Here is an 18,211-nt window from a genome sequence, read left to right as displayed (position 1 = left end):
TGTACCCAAGTGACGTCGGGAGCAACTGCTTGCACGCGCGGTACCACTCCATTATGTCTCCCTGTTATGGCTTTTGCGCCATCAGTACAGATACCAACATGAGCAGCAGCTATGTTTGGTTACATACGGACCGTTAGTGGAATTCCCGCAAGAGAGTAGTGGTTATTGTGATTGGATGTTAATTATTTGACTAGGGCACCTGTATTTGACATTGTGTTGTTATTTCGCTGAACAGTAGATGGTTTATTTTTATTTTTGCCAGTGAAACGAGGCTACTCAGGCGAGAAAAAAACCTCAACCAAAAGTATAACCCCGTTGGAAAATATAAATGGACTGTTTAAAAATGTGAGGCTAAAAATAAATTAGTTTGAGAATACCTGATCTAGTAGAATTAGATGCACACGTTTCCCCAATGCATTGGAAGAGGTGGGCTGTGAGCCATAGGCCCTTGTTCTGTTCAAGTAGCCAAACAACAAAACTAGGTTACTTAATTGGGAAGATGTCGAATAGCGAAGCTTCTGTGGTGGTGTTCAAATGTAGGCTATGCAGTTTTTGTTCTCCTTAAAATTATCACAAATATTGCCGTGTAGGCTACATCTTTGAAAACAGAATTATTTTATTTTTTTACCCAAAGGTGATTTCTGTTTTGTCATTGAAAAAGTGTTTCTTGTTCTCTTGGCCTTTGTTAGATTACTATATAGTAATCAATTACATTATACATGTCTATACAGTCATCAATTACACTATACATGTCTATACAATCATCAATTACACTATTCATGTCTATACAGTCATCAATTACACTATTCATGTCTATATAGTCATCAATTACACTATACATGTCTATATAGTCATCAATTACACTATACATGTCTATATAGTCATCAATTACACTATGTGTGTCTATATAGTCATCAATTACACTACACATGTCTGTATAGTCCACAACTACACTATACATGTCTATATAGTTATCAATTACACTATGTGTGTCTATATAGTCATCAATTACACTACACATGTCTGTATAGTCCACAACTACACTATACATGTCTATATAGTTATCAATTACAAAGTAAATGAAAAGCAAACACAAAATATGAAAATCAAAACACAATTATATAAAACAAACACATTCTTCAGTAAAAAAAACATGCATCTATCTATCTCCACAGATGTTAAAGTGAGGTGGACGGAGATAGGCTAACCCCACAGTCTTACCCAGAGACGGATGCCGTTGGTGGCATGGCATGCTGACTGTGGTAGGCCCAAGCTCTATCTGATCACCAGCTGTTTGAGTCTGTTTAAAGGGTGAGTCATGCTCGGGCACAGTCATTGGTTTTGTGTTGACTCATGTACGCGCACACGCCCACTCAGCACTTAAAGAGACGGCTGTTCAAGGAGTGGCGTCATCCCCTCCAACTAAAAGCCTACCTGATAAGTGTGTGTGTGTGTGTGTGTGTGTGTGTGTGTGTGTGTGTGTGTGTGTGTGTGTGTGTGTGTGTGTGTGTGTGTGTGTGTGTGTGTGTGTGTGTGTGTGTGTGTGTGTGCGTACCTAAAAGCAATTTAATGCAAATATAACCATTTTGACATCACTGTAGGCACATGCCACTTTTATTAGTACAGAAATATAATCATTATACTCACTTAATTGCCAAGATGAACGTTTTTCTCATAAGTTTACCTGGATCACCAACATTACTAGAACGTACCAGTCTGTAATAAAACTGGGAAACAATATACTTTGATGTGTGCATGGACCTTAGAATCTTCAAACCATCTAATACTCTTTTGTTGGATTCGATTTTTCCTGTTTTTCTAATATCCCCATGAACTTAAGACAGCACACCGCAGTAGTTTTCCTGCTAGGCTGGAGTCATCAGGGATGTGTTCAGTAGGGCACACCGTAGCAAAATGTTTAAAAATGATAAATATTGTTTGTTACTGGAAAAGTCCCTCTCTGTTTCAGTATGTTTTCTTCCGTCTGGTGCCCATTGAATACGACCCAGACCCAGTTTGTCTGTTTCCCACGTCATGTCATCTGCTGCATTACATTGTGGTTTCACAATTTATTTGTTTATCCAAATGTTTGGTTATTGTAACAGCATGGATATAGACAAAATGCAGCCTGTACAAGCTACACTACATGACCAAAAGTATGTGGACACCTGCTTGTCGAACATCTCATTCCAAACTTATGGGAATAAATATGGAGTTGGTCCCCCCTTTGCTGCTATAACAGCCTCCACTCTTCTGGGAAAGCTTTCCACTAGATGTTGTAACATTGCTGCGTAGGATTTGCTTCCATTCAGCCACAAGCATTAGTGAGGTGGGGCGCTGATGTTGGGCGAATAGGCCTGGCTCGCAGTCGGCGTTCCAATTCATCACAAAGGTGTTCGATGGGATTGAGGTCAGGGCTTTGTGCAGGCCAGTCAAGTTCTTCCACACCAATCTCAACAAACCATTTCTGTATGGACCTTGCGTGGGGAAGGGGGCATTGTCCTGCTGAAACAGGAAAGGGCATTCCATAAACTGTTGCTACAAAGTTGGAAGCACTGAATTGTCTAGAATGTAATTGTATGCTGTAGCGTTAAGATTTTCCTTCACTGGAACTAAGGTGCTAGCCCGAACCATGAAAAACAGCCCCAGAACATTATTCCTCCTCTACCAAACTTTACCACTTCAGCCAACTCTAGGCATTGTGCATGGTGATCTTAGGCTTGTGTACGGCTGCTAGGCCATGGAAACCCATTTCATGAAGCTCCCGACGAACAGTTCTTGTGTTGACGGTGCTTCCAGAAGCAGTTTGGAACTCGGTAGTGATTGTTGCAACCAAGGACAGACGATTTTATGCTCTACACGCTTCTGCACTGCAGTCCCGTTCTCTGAGCTTGTGTGGCCTACCACTTCGCAGCTGAGCTGTTGTTGCTCCTAAACGTTTCCACTTCACAATAACAGCAGTTTACCGGGGGCAGCTCTAGCAGGGCAGAAATTTGATGAACTGACTTGTTGGAAAGGTGGCATCCTATGACGGTGCCACGTTGAAAGTCACTGAGCTATTCAGTAAGGCCATTCTACTGCCAATGTTTGTCTTTGGAGATTGCATGGCTGTGTGCTGGATTTTATACACCTGTGAACAACGGGTGTGGCTGAATTAGTCGAATCCACGAATTTGAAGGGGTGTCCACGTACTTTTGTATATATAGTGTATCTAGCCAAAATGACATTGCAAACACCAACACAGTTAGCAATGAGCTAACCAAGCTACCAATAAATTAGCAAGCTAGCTAGCTAGCACAGTTCATGGTGGATAATTTCAGTTGAAACTGGTCAGGGAGAGGTTTGGGTTCACTTTGAAAATTATATTTATTGACTGCCATACTATGTACATAAACCTTAACTAGCCATGAGGCCAATATTTATTTATACAACTAATGTCTCTTTTATCAATAGCAGGGTTTAGACAGATGAGTTTCATGACTTTTCCATGACTTGTCCATGACCTTTAACCAAATTTCCATGATGTCAATTTGGGGCGGCAGGTAGCCTGGCGGTTAGAGAGGCGAGCCAGCAAACGAAGGGTTGCCATTTCAAATCCCGGGTCCAATGGGAAAATCCTGCAGGAAGTGAACTGTTAACCGAAGGGTTGCTGGTATCAAATCCTAGATGTCATTGCCTGCTGTTGTGCCTTTGAGCATGGCTCTTAACCCCCCACAACAACAGCTCCCCGGGCACCCAGTGTGGCAGCCCGCCGCACCTCAGGAATTTATTTAGGCATATACCGAAAAAATGACATAATAGCTAAACAGTTAACTAGAGCGAGAACTAGCCAGGCTACAAGAAATGTTTTGAATTGGCTACATAGATCTGTTCCCTATTATATTTTATAGTCCTACCTGCTGCTGCAATGTCCAGCCATCTCTCTCTCCTTGAGCAACTACCCACACACACACATGCATTTGATGCCACACACAGATTAGTTATTGTGTCATATTCCGATCCTGGCTAATATGTTGATTTTGATGTCGATTTTGATGTGATTGATAACATATTAAAATACTGTGCCTAAATAAATTAAATGAACAGAAATTATTACATTAATTTCCATGACTTTTAAAAAACTTTGCGGATTTGATTATTTTCCCAAACTTTTCCAGGCCTGGAAAATACAATAAATTCCATGACTTTTCTAGGATTTTCATGACCTTACAAACCCTGCAATAGTCGTTCACACAGCACTGCCTGATAGCTGTGTTGACATGACAACTGGGTTGCGTTTTTAAATCACGAATGGATCATGTGACAAACGCATTCGTTTTGGTTGACTGTTGCCTGCAACTTGTTGAGCAAAGTTGTGACTAGATGTAGTAGAGCTACGGACGATATTTACCATTGAACTACTGCGAGAGTTTGGACGTTTTTGAAGTCAGACGATGTGTCAGAGACGGATATCAGGTATGACAGCAATGTGCAGTCAACAGGGACATAGTTTTAATTAGGAAAGACCACATTTAGGCTGCATCGGCATTTAGCAGGACAAATTGGCTTGTTTATATTGTATCTGTGCACTGGCAATTAATTGGAGACACTGTAGTTTATTTCCCAAATCCCACCTCCACCGGAATGTGGCAAGCGCGATTTACATGATAGGATAAATATGAATAAATACATTGTACACTACTGTTTGTTTACCTAGATATGACGTTAGTTCGCTAGCATTGTGAAGCAGTGTCTATGCATACAAGCAACAGTACACTGTTTATTTTTGATAAAATATCAATCGCCATTGAAACCATAGATTTTTACTTTGAGCAATTCTAAGTGATATTCGACTCATCAGGCTTCAAAATGGAAATTCAAACTCTTGCGATAGTTCAATGGTTAATCTCGTCCGTAGCTGTACTCCATGTTGTACTAGTCACAACCACTGGATACAACTAAATTGCAGATGAGTTGCTTATTAGTGCAGGGAGGTTCAATCAAGAAGAAACCTATTTGCAAGCAACCAATGTTGTGTCCAAGTTGCTTCGTGTAACTCCAGCCTAACTAAGACTTCATTCACCCTACAACACCTAACCACCACAACACACACTCAAAGTAGACACACACATACATGCAAAAACCCAGATACTGGACACATTAATCTACATATGTGCATTGACACATATACACAGCTTATACTTGTATAGAATGTACTGTTCATAGAATTGGGCACATGTGGTGTATCTGTTTACAAGCAAACATCTGCCCCATGGATGAACCGCAAAACAGACTGATACTGTAATTGAAGAGATTTCAGCCCACACTTTGACTGGAATTAACTAACATGGCCACAACATCCTGCTTGATGAAGGGTAGCACCCCCGCACCACTTTAAACAGCTAAGTCTGGGGCCCTTGTTTTATTACAAAGAAAGACAAAAACAGGGTCAAGTATCTCTCGTCATCTAGGATGTATCCCAAATGGCAAATCCCTATTTAGTGCACTGCTTTTGACCAGGGCCCAAAGTACTACACTATGTAAGGAATAGGGGGCCATTTGGGACACAGGTCTACTTTAGTAAGTTCTCCCTGAATCCAGTGTCTTGGAGTATGACTTTATAGCATTATGATGTATTACATTAATTATTATTATTAAAAGGATTCTACAGCGGCAGGTAGCCTAGTGGTTAGAGCATTGGGCCAGTAACCTAAAGGTTGCTGGATCGAATCCCCGAGCTGACAAGGTAAAAATCTGTCATTCTACCCCTGAACAAGGCCGTTAACCCACTGTTCATTGTAAATAAGAATTTGTTCTTAACTGACTTGCCTAGTTAAGTAAAAATACTATATAAACTGTTAGCGAATGTTCTGGAAGTGTCTGATGCAGATTTGACCCATGCTCCCCATAGCTTTTTATTAAACGTTTTATTTAAACTTTATTTAACTAGGCAAGTCAGTTAAGAACAAATAATTTTTTACAATGACGGCCTACCCTGGCCAAACCCTAACCCGCACGATGTTGGGCCAAATGTGTGCCGCCCTATGGGACTCCCAATCATGGCCTGGAATCTAACCAGGGTCTGTAGTGATGCCTCTACCACTGAGATGCTGTGCCTTAGAACGCTGTGCCACTCAGGGGCCCAAATAGCTGGCCCCGCTAGGCTTCAAACGTCCCTCTATTAATATACAGCCAGGCAGGAAGAGACACACATACAAACAGGGTTAAATGTAGTGGGATACATATGGATTAACATAGACATATGCACGTAGATAGGCCTATACATGCATGATATGATTCAAGCACAAATACCTGACTCTGGAATAACAAGGTACTGAGTCAGTAAACTAAGACTACTAGGCGTGAGAGGGATAGCGACATTCATGCCAATAAATATGGAGACTTAGCTAAGTATTTATGGATCGGTTATTATACATTACGATGGAAGTCAGCCTTGTACCTTTGAGAATAACAACACACGGAGCCCGTCGTCTCTAGGCCTTTGTTTTGGGCCTCATATTTTCACTTTATCTTTGAGAAATGACTACTGATACTGCAAATACATGTAGCTGTGAATATAAACAAATCGTGATCAAATGCAGAAGTACTGTAGAAACCTAAACTTACTCTCTAAACTTTCTTTCAACATAGACGTGTGTGTGTGTGTGTGTGTGTGTGTGTGTGTGTGTGTGTGTGTGTGTGTGTGTGTGTGTGTGTGTGTGTGTGTGTGCGTGTGTGCGTGTGTGCGTGCGTGTGCCTGTGCAATTTAAAGCCACACAACAAAACAGTCCTATTCCACTCCATTCCCAGAACCACCTCCTGTAGTCAAAGCAAAGCTCCACTGAGCTCGGGGAGAAGACATGGGAGTCATGGAAAGTTAGTGGTTTGCGGGGGATGAGTTACTTCCCTGTATATCCGTAGGTCTGGATCAAAAAGGGGGAGGAGCTTGGAAAGTTCCCCAGCAGTTTTGTTTTCTGTCTTCCATTAACCCTGTCTGTGCCACACCCAAACACTTTACTCTCACATGAACCAGCGAGTATAATTTTCCATAAACTAGGCCAGGCCTGTGTGGTTGTTATTTTAACCTAGACTTTGAAGATGTCTGTTGTCTGACTGTTGACAGGTTGATTTGTTACTCTGTCTGAAGTAGTACATGATTAGGGAGCTCTGCCTAATGTTAGGTAAACATGTAGAAATCCTTTTTTTTCAGAGCAAAGGGGATATAGGCTACAGTAGTCGCAAAGCTGTCAGATACCTGTTCAAACCCGCAGATGCACAGCAATCAATGTTTCCACAACGTTTAGGCAACATAGTGAAATCAGGCTGTTGTGGGTATGAGAATGTATAAGGGCTCTCTCTTCTCTCTGGGTCTGCTCTTGTTGACCAGACACTGTTGGTTTAGCTTTGCAGTGACCCACAGCCGTGTGTATGTGTTTGCGTGTGTGTTTTTTTGTGCGTGTGTGTGTGTGCTCACAACTGTGTGTGCAACTGTTTGCATGGCTGTGTGTGTATCCATGTCCTCTAAGTCAGCACTGTGAGTCAGTGTGTTTTTGGAAAAACACACACACACACACACACACACACACACACACACACACACACACACACACACACACACACACACACACACACACACACACACACACACACACACACACACACCCCAGTGGGCATCCAGGTCTCTCTTGCTCTCTCTACTCTCGCTCTACTCTCTCTACTTTCTCCGCTTGATCCTGAGCTGACATTCTTTCCCTACACTCTTCATGTGTGGTTCAAGATAAACGGCCCCATTCATTGGGTTTGACTGTAGGCAGGCAAAGCATTAGGGCAGGATACCCCACCCTGGTCTGGCAACATCTGGCAACACATTCCAGCCTCCGCCGGTGGCTGGCTACTAAGGCTGGGAATTGCCAGGGACCTCACGATACGATATTATCACGATACTTAGGTGCCAAACATATTTTCACTATATGTCTGCTGCAGAGAGACGAGAGAGCAAGAGAAAATTAGTGTTGATCAGTCATGGAAATAAAAGTGCTGAAATCATGTTGGCTCCCTATTTTTTTTAAAAGATGGACAACAAGCTATAGGATGAAAAACACCAGAGTTTTGGCGCACGTACAGCAGGCTAGCGTTAGCTAACGTTACCTAGCAAAATCAATTCTATACTTGGAGTCAAATATCAATATAATATCGTGCAAATATAATATTGTGATATGTAACAGTATAGACCCCCCCCCATCACTTCTGGCTGCACCTAAGGATTGTATAAACATGTATAAAAATGCCAGCTGACATTTTCACTCTTTCTCTCACTCCTTGACTCCCATCTCCCAATCTTCATTGTCTCTCTTTTACTTTCTTTATCTCAGAGGGAAAGTCAGGGGAATTCCTCAGCTCTGGGTATTCATTAACATTGTCTCTCACCTTGTTCCAGCCTTCTTTCGCTTAACGTCTCTGTCCCTCGCTCTCTGTCTCTATATGTGTCTTTTTCCCCATGTGGTGTGAGTAGCAATTTCTCACTCTTTTCCTCTGTAATAGACTGGCCATTGTGTGAATGATGTCATTCTCTGAAATGAATTGTGGCACCGTAAGCCATTTAGTGAGTAATACTTGTAAAGAATTCCATCTTTCTTTTTATCAAGAAGAATTTACCTAAAGGGTATTGGCCTACTCCCAGTAATAATTGTAAATCAATGTTTGTGTAATTTATGTACCTAATTTACAGGCAGTGAAAATGTAGAATACCCAAAGTCATACACAAACATTAGTGTATGTCAAACTCAGAAAAGTGTGTATTGCTGATGCATCCTGTATGAGGGAATCCCCATTGACTGACCATCAGTGGAGCCTGTCCTCCTATAGCTCCCTTCACCAACCTCCACTGGCAAAGAAACCCAAAGCCAGAGTTTAGTTCTGTAAAAGCAGAACCACAAGGGGAGGGAGGATCAACCTGTTTTGAAATACGTCATTTTGTGTCTGACTCTGCAATCATTTGTGTGTGTGTATTAGGGAATTACTGGAAGTGATTATGGGAAACCTCTATACTACAGAGACTAGATTCAAACAATGGCCTGCAAGAGCAACTATGACAACAACATGTAGAGCATGCCTTGAATACCAACAATCATGAGCATAACTGTATCCAAAATTGTGTGCTTAATTACGCACTAATGCACATTGAACCTCACCATAATTATTCTGTCCGTTTTATGAAATAACTGAAAACCCAGTGCAAGATGTTGTTTTCGATGGGAGCACAATATAAGGGGTTAATTTTCATGCTTGTATTTTGCTCTCACGTGGTCTGTTTATTTTCAGAGCGTTGAGGCGAACAGTCCACTCCTCCTATGGGCTCGTCAGGCTGTCGCGCGGACGGGATTGGCGAGCCTTTTTTGTTGTTGTAGCTGCGCGCTTTCGCTTTCTTCGGACGACGGGGGCGATATAAAACCCCATTCCTCCAACACATTCGTTCACTCTGGTGGAGTAAAGTGACATTAAAAGGGTGCCTCAACGTGGCATCCTAGAGAAAGACCCCTCTATTTACCAACAGCCGTCACCACACTGTACCGTCCTGGCACACGTAGTACCCTCCGAAACGTCCCTACCTCGACTAATACATGACCAGCATAGGCGCCAGAGAAATAAAACAAGTGAAAGACACGGATCATTATCCGAACGTGGAGAGAAAAACAACAAATCATTTTCGGAATCATATGTAGGAAAAGCGCACGAATCGTCGTCGCAGTTGCCTTCTCAATGCATACCCTTTGTGCTCGGGGAACGATGAAACCAGAGATTAGCGCCGCGGTCGGATTTCTGTCGAGATTTCTGCGGATAAAAGGACACGTAAATGACAGACAGCTTCAATCATTCAGCGCAAGTTTACAGGATATCTTGTCAGGTAAGACATGTGTTTCTCGTTTTGTCCTACGTTTCCAATGCTTCTTTAGATTATGACCTCTGTTGATGTTGTGTCATTTTGTGTGTTAAGAATATGCTTTTAACGAATTGTTGTGTTTTAATCCCATTCCGAAGGGGATTTGCGTTTTAGTTCACAAAGTAACACAAGCGCCCCCCGACCATTTGCGCACGGAAAAAAAGACAAAAATAGATAAGGTGAACAACAATCTTCAATCAACAATATTCAATCGATCGAATCAACCATGTTCTATTCAGATACATCGTCGCCTAATTCATGTTTCGAGTTTAGTTACAATGTAATAACGTGGAATAAAACCGAATTTGATTTGTTCCAACAAGGAAGTGCACCTTTCGATAGCACCAGTTCAGTTGGTCGATAAACTCTTAATTAACATAAAGATGGGGGAAATCTATACCCAGTGAATTGAATTAGGCTATCGAGTTACGTAATGCAGACAAGAACACGTAGGAGGATATGATTTGAGCAGGCAAAAAAAAATATTATAACATTTCGACCAGGAAAATAACAGACCCATAGGATTCTGATGATCTTTGTTATAAGAGTATTATAGCCGCCTACATTTTTTACTCGATCCTCTTGAGCGAGCCTCAATCGAATCGAAATTAGAGAACCAAAAGGTAAATAACAAATGCAGAATAAATAGCCCGTATACATTCCCGTCGTTGACGAACATGTATGAGTAAAGAAAAGCTATTTCTTTACAATATGTTCTAATGTAGACATTCTAGCTAAGTGCATACCGTTAACTCTGTAATAAGGACACATACATTGATCGACACAGCCACTATACTATGCGTTATTGACTGCATTTGTTTTTGTACAAATCACTGAAATTATTCATTTATATTTCCTGTTGTAAATATACAGACAGTTTTAACAGTCTAAAACTGGCATACGTCTGCCAGTTAACACCAAGTGTCTGTCCCTCTAAACACTGAACACCTACATCATGACCTCAATTTTAACATGTTTTGCAACAGCTGTGTCATCTGCAAAGCCATTCACGTTCAAATTCATATAATTTTAGAGCGTTTCGGAAGTGGGCTACACATTTAGCATATCAGGTTACAGAATTGTTTATTTCTGTTCAACAAACTCTTAGTTTACAATGCTATTTTCAACTAAACATTTTTCAAGGAAGTGGCTTTGTTTGTGCAGGATTTGCATAGAAAATGAGTGGAAACTGTAGTCTGAGCATAGCTCTAGGCCAGTGCACTGTTTGTAAACAGCCAAAGTTGAAGGCAGACTGAGCAAAATGGCCGCCGTCAGAGGGTAAGTGGGGGGTTGGTAGCGGTGGGGTTGAGGATATCATAGGGGGAGGAGTCTAGGAAGAACATTATCTAATAAAACAAGTTGCAAAGGGGCTTTGTGAAGTGGCAGTCCTCCTCATTCACCCCCGTTTTTCATTCGTCTTCCCGAGTGAGCATAAACAACACTGCGAAGCCCCCCCCGCCGCTGCTGAAGTAAGCCAGCCATCTCACTGTTGCTTACAGCTTCATTATCACAGCTTATTGTGTCTGTGTGTTCAATAAACAGGCTTTGTTTGTGCATATGGGGGAGAAGGGGGACTTGCTCTAAATATCCACATTGAAACTGTGCTCATTGTCTAACTGTAACAATTTGGACTTCCTGTTTACCAGTAACCTGCTTAACCAAGGTTTGAGCAGTGACCCAGTCTGAAACTGCCATAATTCCCCCAACCACACCACCACAGACCAGTGGAAATCACCCAATAACGCCCCAAACAAAGTCAAATGTGTATTTAATAAAAAGCCTCCACACATTTTATTGCCACATAATATCCTTAGAGCACTTGGCTTTGAAGAAGCACTGGAAAACAAATGTATTTAAAATATACAGTTGAAACTCGTCTGTTTACTTTTTTAGCCTCTCTTCTTCCCCAGTTCCCTGGTTTTAGAATAGGCCCCTCCGCTCTTACCGTTCTCAGAGGCCTCGTTTCTTTTGTGGTGCAAAAGATCAGCCCCATCGTAGCTGCCTGGTGCTTTTTCACAAGTGCCAAGCCCTCCATTAGGGTGCAGTACACAGAGTTCTACTGATAACACAAAGGAGACATTATCTACCAGGGGTGTTGTGCAGGACAGGTGTTCTCCGGGCTCTGGCCTAGTTCAGAGGCTTTTCACAGGCAAACAGACAGGCAGGCAACACATCCAGTTTAGCCACTATGCACCAATGGGGTAACTCAATACTGAGGAGTCTTAAGTGGAGAAAATAGGATGATTGGTATCACATGCACACAGATGCATATCGAACACACATACATACAGAATATATACAAACACACACAAGACACAGTAAATGTGAGTATTGTTAGAGATGTTAGGTTAATTTAGACTTCTGAGGAGCGTTTTTCTAATTTAATTCTTCCCTGTTAGGCTACTATTATACTATGAAAGCAGCAGTCATGTGCGTCTTCTAAAATGAGTTAACGGGGAAGGAATGAGAACTCTTCTCTTTCTCGTGTTCTCCTTAAAATGAGTAATGTGACCTCTTCTCTCTCTCTCTCTTTTTCCAACCTATTTTGTCACTTAACGCCCCTACGAATGATATCACAGTGAATCACCAACGGGTATGTGGACACACTGGTCATACTAAAAGGGACGGTGTGGCTTTAAGAGGGGGAGTTCTCCAGCCCAGATTGCTGGCCAGGACTTCACCAGCTCAGTGTTGTTGTTCAGCTCCGCTCTGTTTGATGGAGGACTTTGTGCCGCTCGGCCAGAAGGGGATTGTGCAATCAAACTTCTCTCTCTCTCTCTCTTTCTCTGCTGTGTGTCACGTAGGCTCCCGTTACAGAGCGACAAACGGTTTATTGCTGCTTATCAGCCCCATAAGCAGACTGTTATGGTTTATTACTGCGCTACAACAAAGCCTGCCCCTGTCTGCAGTCTGTTTTACACACACATACCACACACACACACACATTAGTAAGTGGAAACGTACAGTATTGTGCTAAATAGTTGGTCATTATATCATGTAACCCAAATACCAGTAGAAATAGTTGATGCTTTATTACATGCTAATAGAAATATCAGATAAAAAAGCAGATAAGATATTCCAATGGAATCATGTATTACCTACAAAGGAATAAAACCTTTATTAAATCAAAAGACAATCTAAAGCAACGCTACTTTTCCATAATCATTATTGGGAGGTGTTTTGTACAGTAAAACATAAACAATAATTTTTCCTTCCATTTTCAATGGAATCATGTCATTCATTATCTAAGTAATCTATGCCACAATCGAAAGATACATCTAAACTAATAACGTTGATAGATTAGTTATGTGTGCTTAGAACATCATAAACAAGTATTACCTTAGACTCCAGCAACTCTATAATAAAATAATACATGATTATAGTTTGATTTGCGATACAATTACTTAAAATCCAACTATGGCTCATACAGTTATTATCATGCTATTAATCACATTTATGTCCCAATTTATGACCTTATTCAATGTTTATCAAAACACATGCATCCTAATCTCGCATAACACACACACACACACACTAGGAACTAAGGCTGATCAGGTGCAGACAGCTTTGCACCCCGCTTCTCCCTCAGATAGACATCTGAAAGTAGCAGATATTTAGCTTACTGGCTCTCACCTGTAAACACCAGACAGCATCTCTTACAGCTCTCCCTCTTTCTTTCTCTCCCTCTCTCTCTTGTCTCCTCATACAGAACTACACAGGCCCTACTATAGGGTAACCGAAGAACACCATTTACCCCCTCTGTGCCCTTTTTTGGCAATACAAACAATACCATGGTAACCTAATAGTGTTCCAATGATGATGAAACTCATGGTAACCCAATAATAACCTCTTCTCTCTTTCTCCACAGAGCAATACAAGCACCACTGGTTCCCCGACAGGCCATGCAAGGGCTCGGGCTACCGCTGCATCCGCATCAACCACAAGATGGATCCCCTGGTGGGGCAGGCAGGCCAGCGCATCGGCCTGACCATCAATCAGCTCTACCTGCTGCTGCCTAGTGAGCTCACCCTGTGGGTGGACCCCTTCGAGGTGTCCTACCGCATCGGCGAGGACGGCTCCATCTGCGTGCTCTACGAGTCCCAGCCAGTGGCCCCGGCGCCGTCGGGAGGCAGTGCGGTCACCTCGACCCCCATGGTGGACAGTCACATCAGCTGCAAGGAGGCGGCGGGGATGCTGGGCAGGACCAGCCCTTCCAAAGCCTACAACATGATGACTATGTCCAGCTAAGGGCCGCCACCCGCCACGTCGGGTCGTGGGTTTCGCCCTAGTTGGTCGATGGCGAACCTTTTTAAAGCTAAAAAGAAATGAAATGAAAAAGAGAAAAAAAAGGAGGAGAAAAAGCAGAGGATGGGGCCTATCGTCCAGGTGAAACCTTGTAGGTTTGATATTTCTTTTCTCCTTCCTCGCTCCATAGTCTGTTATGTTGTGTTGTGGGATCTACCGGAGGCTTTGTTTTTCCCCCCCGCGGAGAGGGCTGTGTGGAGCGTGGAGCTGTTGGGGGCAGCTAAAACAAACCAAGAAACCGAACAGAGAAACAGCGCAGAGAAGGGGCTGCTTTTTGTTTTCGTTTTTTTACACAGGTCTATCATTGTTGACTTTGCACTTTCTTCTCCACGTGGTTACAATGGGTACCATGTCACCACCACCCCCACCACCCTCTCAAAAGCTTCAAGGAACTGCTGTCAAGAACCATACCGTTAAATTTCAGCCTTTTATCTACTTCCTGTTATTGGGTGTACTTCCTGTCTAGGAAGGAAGTTAAGGGGCTGAGGTCCGGACTGTGCCTGTTTCTAGGTCAGTCTCTGGGGAACGCCCTAAGTCATTTTCTTCTAAAACCCCGTTTTTGGACCATAGGGCATGTTTTTACCCCCAGAGGCTGCCCCATATACCAGCGTCGAGCTTCAGGAAGCCCCTCCCCCTCCATATGGAAGTGCAGTGGAATGCGCTGTGACACCTGTTGCTAAGGACAGTAGTGTGTCACAGCACACCCCACCAACACCCCCAACCATGTATGTGTAGCTTTCTGGGGAGGGCTGGGTATTTGTCCCCTCCCCTTCGATGAATGTTGGTTTGAAATTCACAATCAAGTTCTCGTTTTGTTTATATCCCTCCATCCCCACCCTGACCTTTGGCCCTCACCAAATTCAAAGTGTAGCATAGGTGGCACTATATTTTCACCGAAATCTGGATTGTTTGTTTTGGTTGTTGTGGCCCTGTCAGAAGAAATGACATTGAATGCACTTTTGACATTTAGATTGTGTGGGATGTGTACTTCTAGAGAAAACCCTCTTCATTCCATTCGCTCCAATGTCGTCTTTCATGAGTTCCCCTCCTTTTCCTTTGTAATTGACTCACAGCTCTTACGTCAGGCTAGACCCCACTCTATAGAATTGGGGAGAGTAACTCTGAAGGTTTTAAAAAGATTTCACACTGTAAGCATTTCATTCAGATCCGTTCAGGTGTTGGTAGGTAGGTGCGGTTTGGTGTCGTGTCAGGTTAGGCGTCTGTTGTCCGTTTGTAAGGCACTTTCCTCGAAAGCCCCCCCCCAATACACACACACACACACACACACACACACACACACACACACACACACACACACACACACACACACACACACACACACACACATACAGATGGCAATTTGAGACACTTACAGAACTCTGATAGATCTCTCTACAGCTGTCGAGGGGTGTGTGAGGGTAGCCAAAGGGAAGTCTGTACGCCCCTGACTGTTTCTATCCAACTCAATCCCAATGGCCTTGTCAGGCTTTCTCATCTGTTTTTGTTAGACTTTGTTCTTGTCTTTGTGATTGAAGATGGGTCCAAGGATTTCAACACCTCTCCTTTCATCTGTCTCTCAGTTTGGATGAGGGGTGCGTTGCCCAACGTAGGACTTCAATGTTACACCTATGAGCCGTTCTCTGGAGAACCGAGACAGAACCAGCGTAATGTTAGCCAGCCTGGTTCGAGGTGCTGCTGGACCCTCTCTGGAGGTGTCCCTGTCAGGGCAGACAGACACAAGAAGCCCCTCTGGTGCCACATATCACCCCCAGCCAGCTAACCAACCAGCCAACCCCCTCCCCCCAATGAGATAGCAGTAACACATATCATCTTTCCTCGCCCCAGGGGAGGGAATGGAGGTGGTGTGGGGGCCAGGGCCGGATACTCTCGTCCAGGGCAGCTACAATCCCTCCGGCCCCCTCTAAACTAACCTCCACCCAACCAACCCCCTCTTGGCGTGGAGAGCAAAGCCAGCACATGCCCTCAGCGCACTCCGTCTGCACTGGGAGCCCACATAGAGACAGGTAACAAAGAGGAGTCAAAGGATAGGAAGTGACGGTACACAGTCCAAGTTTCTCTGTTTCTTAGGCTGAGCACTGAACTAGTTTACATGGGTGCAATAGGACGATGGTGGTGTCAGTCGTCCTATAGCTCACTCCTGGTTGGCCGCGCCGCAGACAGACAGACGATGTGACAGGCTGTGGGGTTTCGGGGCTTTTAGCCGCTAAGCTGGCCAGGCTGGGCACCAGCCCATCAGACCTACATGTGCTGTTTTAAGCTCCCTAAGCACAGAGGATCATGGGTAATGGATCTGTGGTTGTTGATGCACTGCACACCCTATCCTGCCTCGTCCAATCCCCTCCTCCTCACTGTCCTCCCTCTCTCCATTTCTACTGGTGCTCGTTCAGCAGTCTGTGGAAAAAGCTGTGTCTCCACATGAGCCAGATGGACAGGTCTGAGAGAGTAGCCCAGAGCTTTGTTGTTGTGGTTGAAAACCAGCTTTTTTAAAACCTTGCAGCTCCTCTATTGCTTCGATTATGCCAGCTATCGATGTTGTTATGAGATTGGTCTGTGTTTCAGACATAGCAAGTTGTCCCTCTTTTTGCTAAATGTATTTTAAAGTCACAGAGCTAGCATCTCACCCCCCCTCCCTTTCGCCCTAGTCTGATCATCTATCCCAATTTGAACAGACTTCATTTTTAGACCTACCAAAAAGGAAACAAAGCCGAAATTGTTTGATCCCCTTCTCAACAGTAACACCACCACCAAAACAATTTGATTTAGTCCACAATATCGGATCTGTAAATGCATCCATTCAGCCTTTGCACACATAGGTTTCAGAAACATTGTGAAAAGTGTTTTTGAAAAGTCGGAGGAGGTAATAGCACATAAAATGCACTAAATATGTCAAGTTGAAGTTGTGACATTTTTGAGACGCGAGGAGTCTCTTCTGGAATGTATTACCAAACTCAGGCCTCGGACATTCAATAAAACCCTTCTGGGAAAGTTGTGCATGTTAAGACGTGAAACAGGAAGGGAATAGTCGTCAATGATTCATCAATGATTTGTGAATTATTGCCACTTTCACATTTAGGGTGTTTTACATATTCTAGAATCTATTGCAATTGTTCGCCATATGGTAGAATACATGCATAACATTACACAATGGGAAGTGCCAATAATTTGTTTTGAGGTGTTTAGATGTATTTCTTGTGCATTTCATAGTTTTAACACGGATAACTATTTTCGTAAGTGAAGCCATTTGTGATGGGAGTGTTGGCAAGGACCAATCTGTTTTGGTAAAAGAAATATCAGTTTCCATCCCCTGTACTGATAGACTTATCCTTTGTTTTTTTTAAACTTACAAAACAAGAAAAACGTTTAAAAAATCTGAGCGTACCCAAGAAGAAAAGCTGTCTACTCTACCTTGTGATTTCATGTCAGTACATCGTTATTGTGTTCATTTTCTTTTCCTTGGGTATGTTGTGATGAACTGCTGTAAATTTGTACAGTTCATGTAAATTGATTGTGCGAAAGTTGTACAGATTTCTATATTTTGGAAGATTCTTTTTTCTTTCTCTGTAATAAAAATATTTCCTATCTTGGCAACATATTCCCCGTGATGCTAGTCTTTCTTTTTACGGGGAATGAGAATCCATAGATGTACGGGAGTCAATATCCAAACAAAATGAATAGCGTAGTCTTCTGTCAAAATGGCCGACTGAAATCTATTAAGATACAACAGAATATGAAACGAAGGCCGTTAAAAACCTGAAGCTGTTACTGTTATTTGTTAGGCTGTTATTTTGAATGTAGAGAAGGGTTCTGTTTCATGTCCTCTCTTACTGAACACCACAGGCTGCAGAGGGGAGGATGGCTCATAACCATGGCCGGAGTGGATGGAATGGCATCAAACAACTGGAAACCATGTGTTTGATGTATTTGATACCATTCCACTTATTCCACTCCAGTCATTACCACGAGCCC

The 18,211-nt window shown here is 42.9% G+C and overlaps 1 protein-coding gene across 1 annotated transcript; it reads left to right on the top strand.

Moving 5' to 3' along the window:
- Positions 1-9,428: 9,428 nt before the first annotated feature.
- Positions 9,429-17,837, top strand: LOC120050090 (protein BTG1-like). The gene is made up of 2 exons (XM_038996731.1): positions 9,429-9,883; positions 13,788-17,837. The coding sequence occupies exons 1-2, from the start codon at positions 9,739-9,741 to the stop codon at positions 14,165-14,167; spliced, it is 525 nt and encodes a 174-aa protein (XP_038852659.1). The 5' UTR covers positions 9,429-9,738; the 3' UTR covers positions 14,168-17,837.
- The last annotated feature ends 374 nt before the right edge of the window (positions 17,838-18,211 follow it).

This window comes from Salvelinus namaycush, chromosome 6 (assembly GCF_016432855.1).
Source record: "Salvelinus namaycush isolate Seneca chromosome 6, SaNama_1.0, whole genome shotgun sequence".
NCBI classification, from domain to species: Eukaryota; Metazoa; Chordata; class Actinopteri; order Salmoniformes; family Salmonidae; genus Salvelinus; species Salvelinus namaycush.
The sequence above is the reverse complement of the archived record's forward strand: the minus strand, read 5'-3'. Positions and strand labels throughout refer to the sequence as shown.